Source organism: Fukomys damarensis, unplaced genomic scaffold (assembly GCF_012274545.1).
Source record: "Fukomys damarensis isolate Sample0158 unplaced genomic scaffold, DMR_v1.0_HiC HiC_scaffold_19, whole genome shotgun sequence".
In the NCBI taxonomy this organism is placed as follows: Eukaryota; Metazoa; Chordata; class Mammalia; order Rodentia; family Bathyergidae; genus Fukomys; species Fukomys damarensis.
Genome location: NW_022900931.1, coordinates 49,127,603 through 49,134,414, shown reverse-complemented (window position 1 = coordinate 49,134,414; position 6,812 = coordinate 49,127,603). Strand labels below are relative to the sequence as shown.

Here is a 6,812-nt window from a genome sequence, read left to right as displayed (position 1 = left end):
TTATGTTCAGCTGACTCCAAGCAGAATTGTCACAGCAGAGGTGCATGGATGAGGGAAGCTTCCCATTTTGTGGCACCCAGCAAGCAAAGTAAGGGAAGAGAACCCAAGAGGAAGAGCCTGGGTACTTTTACCCTTTAAAGTAAGTTGTCCAATTTGGCCCCATCCTCTAATATATCACTAATGAACTCATCAGTAGATTATTTCACTCCATATTTAAATCATATCATTCTGTTTCTGGCTTTCCTAGTCTCATATTCACCTCATAATGCAAAATACATCTTGTCTATTTCCCAGATTCTCCAAACTCTAACACTTCCAGCATTGCACAAATATCCAAATTCAAAGTTTTCTCTGAGAGTCAAGATGAATACTTGGATGTGAGACACAGTAAAAGTAAACAAGTCACACAATGTCAAGATCAATGCTACAGGGTGAAGATTCCCATCCCAAGGGAAAGAATAGGGAAATAGAAAGGAAACAGAACAAAGCAAGACTCAAATTTTGTGGGACAAACATTAAGACCCACAGCTCAATATCCAAGAACAAGGACAAATGGTTGCAGATGTGAGTTGCAAAGGGCTTTGGTAGCCCCATCTGTTTGATGTTAACAGTTATAACCCATATGGCCTTTATAATGGACTGGCTCTGATCAATTAATGTAGCTTTATGAGAAAAGGAAAAAATGGAATCAAAGTCTTTGTAAATGTGGGAGGGTGGAGGGGTATAAAGGGAAGGCAGGAGTATAGGAAAAAAATGAGAACCAAGACCTGACACATAAAGGTACAAGGTCCCAATGATAAATGTAACTGTACTGTATACTCTGTATACTTGAAAAGTACCAATAAACTCAATAAAAAAGGGGAAAATTGTAGCTTTCATTGACATACTTCTGGCATCTCCAACTTACCGTAGTTTCCCTTGTAGCTTCACCTTCCCTCTCTGCAGCTCAGCACATTACCTTATTGGAGATTGAGAGCAAGGTACTCAGCCCATGACGTACCGCCAGGTCTTCTTCTGACACTTGGGTGAAAGCCTCCATGAACTCATAATTCACGCTCTCTGTGTGTCTGGAAAACCAGCATCGTGTAGGAAACAAAATGCCTGTTCAGAGTGAACCGTAACTGCATCTCCTTAGGCCACTTTCCAGGATGTCCTTTGAATGCCTGGATGGCTTACCTGGGGGAAGCAAATCCCCTAATAACCAATCTCTTGAGAAATTGAACCAGGGAGACCAGTAGCTTTCTTCTCAAATGAAAGGTTAACACTTTTAAAACCTTAACTCCTCAATGAGTAGAAACTATTTTGAGGCATTATTTTTATTGTTTCAGTGCAAAATGTTGGCTTCATTTTAAATACCACTAATCTCCTCAGTGACTACATGAATTTTGGCCCCAGCTTTACACCTTCTCTTTGTTTTCTGTCCAAACTGCAAGCTTTTAACAGCTTTCTGCTTTGTTTTAGATTCTTATTCTCTCCACTATAATCTAGCTAAAAGCAGCCAGTAAAACACATGCCACACACTGAATGTTGTGCTGCCTTGAAATTTCCTCCACCAGATTAATTAGTCCATCACTGCTACATTCAATCTCTAACAAACTCTTAAGAAAAAAGCAAAAATTAGACAAATTATTTGCAGCATGTAACATCAATTGTCTCTAATCCAATTCCTCATAGAGTTCCCATTTCCATCTGAAAGTTCAGAGCAGTCTTTACTGTCTCCACTCCTATTAGCATTCTCATCTGAAAGCATTCCACAACTGGCTGCCAATACCTGTCTACCTGAAATGAGCTTCAAAGTTTTCTATACTACAAGATCAAGAATGATCACAGAAGAAAAAACAAACCCTCCTTTTGATCTTACCAACCTACTCTATTAATCAGCTTTCCAACTCTGGAACAAAATACTTGAAATACACAACTTTCAGGAGGAAGGATATACTTCGGCTCATGGCTATAGAAGCTTCAGTCCGTGGTTAGCTGACTCCAAGGCAAAAACATCCTGTCAGAGGGGAGCGGTAGAGGAAAGCTGCTGCTTTTGTGACATTCAGAAAGGAGACAGAAGAAGAGAGCCAGAGAGAAAAGAAGAGGTGGAGCTGGGATGGGTTAAATCCTTCAAAGGTACAACGCAGTGCCCTATTACCTCTAAGGCTCATCTCCTAACAGCCCATCTTGTTAACAAACTCATCAATGGGGTAACCCACTGTGAAGTTAGTGCCCTCAATACACAAATCACTGGAACACATTGCATATTTAAATCATAACAGTGCATTAATTTGTCATCGGGTTCTCCTAGCACATCACAATGCAGCCCTGGAAGCTACAACCCATCCCTTTATAGAAGAGTGAACAAAATATTTGCAGACTGGGCTATTGACCTAGAGAAGAAGAGCTGAGCAAAGGATTGGGCTCCAGAAGTCCAGTTCCTACTTCCAAGCAACCAGTTAGATAAGGACAGCAGTTCTCACTTATCAATTGGCACCCAAGTTACTTGAGACCTATTCTAACACAGATCGCTTGGCCCTGCCTTGGAATTTTCTCATTTAGTGGATCAATGATGCACATTCTCACTAAATAAAAATATTTATGTATGGTTAACATCTGCCTAAGAAGATTCAAGTGATATATATATATATATATATATGAAACCTTACATCAAATCAAGGTCCCTGTAATTAGAAGAAACTTAAAAAATTATTTAAACTTTTTCTCAAAGTGAGTGAAAGAGCTAAATCAATGGCCTATAGATTGCTGGCATTCTTTTTAGATCCATATAACTGTGGACAACAAGTTACCTTTTCAAAAATGACTCTGAAGCTCATATAAGTCATGGTTTATAAGATTTACTCTTGCTTGCCTGATTTAAGTAAAAGAAATGGCCTCCCTCTTGGATTTTTATAGGTTCTAAAAACTCCACAAATGCCAGCAATTCAAGGTAGAGTAAGGACTCTGTCCACGTGATCAGGCCCTCTGTTTTTTTAAAATGCTGTCCTTCTTTTCTCTTTCTCAGTAGAGTTAAATATTTTGGATTGAGTTCCATTAACTTAAAATATGATTTTGGAAATATATTTAATGAGGTGTCTGCTATGGAAGACTTATTGAGACAGAGGATATAAGCATAATATGTAAGTATAAATGATATATCTGTGTAATCATGAGTTTCTTTGTCATCAGACATCAAAGAATTAAGCAGGAGCATGAGATGATTCTGTGAAGTATGGACCCATATGCTGCTACTTCTGGAAAGGAAAATAGAGAGGAAGGGGCTGACCAGGCAAACCCTGGAAATTTTCCTGGCAGACCACACTGGCTAGAGGAATGAGGGTTCTCTCCAAATAAGACAGCCCTCCAGAGGAAGTCCGTGACTCCCAGAGCCTGCATTCCCTCTCAGTCCTACTGAGGGGTGCTCATGGCCACAGGCTTTCTGCTTTAGGTATAAGAAAAAAAAGAGTCTAACTGTATTATGGTACAATGGAAAGGGTACAAGATCCTGGTGCTTCCTCATTTCCAGCTTATTTCTTAGTTGCTCGGTAAACTTTCAAATTATTTCCTAACTGTTCACTTGATTTTCTCTTTTGGGAAGAAAGATTTTGAACAGCTAATGCATTCATGCTACCTAAGTGAAAAGTTCAGTAATTCATTTTCTTCTTTGGAGAATTCCTGTAGCTATAAATGCTGTTTCTTCAAAGAAAGTCTTCAAAATTTTATGTTGATTTGCCTTAAGAGTTGAAAATAGTGAATTTGGATCTCAATGAAAAATTGCTTTGACTTGTTAAAGACAGGAATATGTACATTCTCAACTCTTACTAATGTCTCTTCACCCACAAGATTCAGTTTATGGTTTAATGATATTAAAATTAGTTGTTTTGTATTTTTGTTTTGTTTTGTTTTTACTTAGGAGTCACCAAAATTTAAGCAGATAATATACTCTAGATCTTTTCATGATAATCCAGAAAAATTCATTGGAGGGTACATTGCAATATAAAAACCTCAAATTGAAGAACCTATCCATATTAAACAGCTTCTTTCAGATTCTGAAACATTCTTTAACTTATTCAAGAATATTGAAGAAGATGGAAGGAAACATTACTGTATATCACTCTGTTCAGACTACACTAGAGCACACTTTTTTCTCCACATTAGTTAAAATAAACAGATAGCCACCTTTCCAATGAACTCATTAATTGAGTTATCAAATGATGAAGTTAGTGCCCTCTGTATACAAATCACTGCAGCATATCACATATTTAACATATAACCATGTTTCAAAGTAGCTATTCAAAAAAGAAACACAAAATTCAGGTACCCTATCACTTTAAACATTTTAAAATGCTGTTTAAAAGGTCTCTACCTCAAAAATAGAGATTCTTTTTGAATTGTCTGTGACAATGTTAAACTGAGACAGAAAATTCCCTGAGGAAGATCTTGCACTTCCTTCCCTGTAGTTTGAAGACACCCTTCAGAAAAGTGCTGGAGAGATGGGCACTGGGGTTATTAGACTCAGGTGAAGTTTCAGGTTTTATAGGACAATGTCACAGCTTTTGTAAGACTTACTTTTGTTTTTCTGCTCCTTTTCTTTCAACCCTTGTATTCTTCCCAATTTCCTTCACCTCCAGTTACTGCAGATATACATAGAACCACAATAAAAACTCTTGTTCTTGGCACTAGATGGCAATATTTCAGGTGTTTGTTGTTTGATGTAGAAGAGGGTCAGGAAGCATATGAGACAAAGAGAACTCAAATCCTCCCCCTTCCACCAAAAAGATCTTTAAACTAATTGAAAACAGACAGTGTACCTACTCTTTGCATCTTCTCTTGGTTATTAAAGATGATTTTACACACCAGGGACTCCACCACTGATAACAGAATAATTGATTATTTCAAATTCAAAGTGCAGCATTGTTTCTATAACTCTTGATCACCAGTTCATTGAATTGCTTTGTTTCCAGCCTCCCGCTCTTCCTGATTAGAGCAAAAATTCTTCATTGAGCCTACAGATCTCAAGGACACTCACATTCACACTCTGATTCATAATCTTTGCACAAATTATGAGTGTTCACTTGAATGTGTACCCAAAGTGTCCTTGATGTTTTCTTCAGTTATTTCACAATATCTTCTGCACCTTCCTCCAAGAAACCTGTCTTAAGAAAACCACAGCCACCCTTATTTCTTCAAATTCTCACAACAAAATCCACTCACCATTAATTTGAAGTCTACTTGAAAATTACCACGTCATTATATTTGTCTGTTGCTATTTCTTAACTTACATGTCCCTTTTACCATACTAGTAGGTTTCTTTTTCCACTACATTCCTCAAATTTTGCTAATTCAAGAATCTACATATATTACACTAAATTTCACATATGATGAGATATTGATAAATTAATTAGTTGGTTTTCTTGACTAACAAGTGAATTCTACATGTGCCTACAGTATGGACCATGGTCTGTATCCAGCCTCAGGATTTCTTTAACAAGTTCTTCATCCTTTCAGCAATCCTTTTAACAGCCTCCTTCACTTCCTTGTTACGAAGGGTATAAATGATAGGATTGAGAAAAGGGGTAAGAAAAGAGTACATCAAAGACATCAGTTTGTCTCTGCCCTCAGCACGCACCACAGGTGGCCCCACATACACAATCCAGGCAGAACCAAAGAACAGGGTTACAACGATTATATGAGAGGAACAGGTAGAGAAGGCCTTGGCCCGACTGGAATCTGAAGGCAGTTTCAGCACAGCTTTCACGATGCCTGCATAGAATCCTAAAATGACAACAAGAGGGCATGTGTTCAAGATGCCAACCATCACAATAAAGACCTGAGCACGCCAGCCTGTGTCCACACAAGACAGATGCATTAGGGGGTCCAGGTCACAGAAGTAATGGGCTATCTCTCTCAAGCAGTAGGGCAGAGTGGCAGTGAGGCTGACTGACACAAGTGCAGCTGAGAAGCCAGTCATCCCTGTGGCCCCAGCTAACCATCTCTGTACCTGTGTGCTCATGAGTGCATGGTAGTGGAGTGGAAGACAGATGGCGAGGTAGCGGTCCAGTGCCATGACACACAAAAGGAAGCACTCTGTTATGCCCAAGGAATGGAAGAAATACAGCTGTGTGAAGCACAGGGCTGAGGGGATGGGTGAACTCCCATGGAGCAAAGTGTGCAGCAGGGTGGGCACCGTGCTGCTGACGTACCAGAGCTCCAGGAAGGACAGCACACTGATGAAGAAGTACATGGGTGTGGAGAGCCCAGAATCTGTCTTAACCAGGACAATGATGAACAAGTTCCCTGCAAGGGTGAGAAGATAGATGCACAGAGTTCCCAAGAAAGCCAAATGTCTTAGCCTCCCAGAGATATTGAAACCAGCCAGGATGAAAGTCTGGGTCCATGTGTGGTTGAAGGGGTCCATGGTTCCTCAGAAGCAGCGGGTAAGGGCAGAAGTTTCTTCAGGACATCTTCTCTTCCACAATTTCTTCAGGACTAAAGGAACTGGAAAGATAATTCAGAGATTATCCAGTTGAGCTTTTTCACATTTCAAAAGAAGACCTACATACTACAAGACAAAATTAGTTTGCTGGATAGTGCTCTAATACTGACAGAGTTGGAGGGAGGTCCAGGCTCCTACCTTACAGACCTGCACTTGTCTTACTGTTTAGCCACAGAGTCATGGGCCCCAGAATTTTCTCTCACACTTTCTGCCAGGGCAAAAAAATGTCAAAAATCACTATGTTCATTCTACTATATTCTCAAGTGAAATATTTCATTGTAATTTCAGATATTCCCCTTTACCATATACTTTAATTCAACAGCTGGCCGTACTA

At 39.3% G+C, this 6,812-nt stretch overlaps 1 protein-coding gene across 1 annotated transcript; it reads right to left on the bottom strand.

Moving 5' to 3' along the window:
- Nucleotides 1-5,455: 5,455 nt before the first annotated feature.
- On the bottom strand, nt 5,456-6,400 carry LOC104850976 (olfactory receptor 6N2). The gene has a single exon (XM_010608091.1). It carries the CDS (start codon nt 6,398-6,400, stop codon nt 5,456-5,458), a length of 945 nt encoding a protein of 314 aa, XP_010606393.1.
- Between the last annotated feature and the right edge of the window lie 412 nt (nt 6,401-6,812).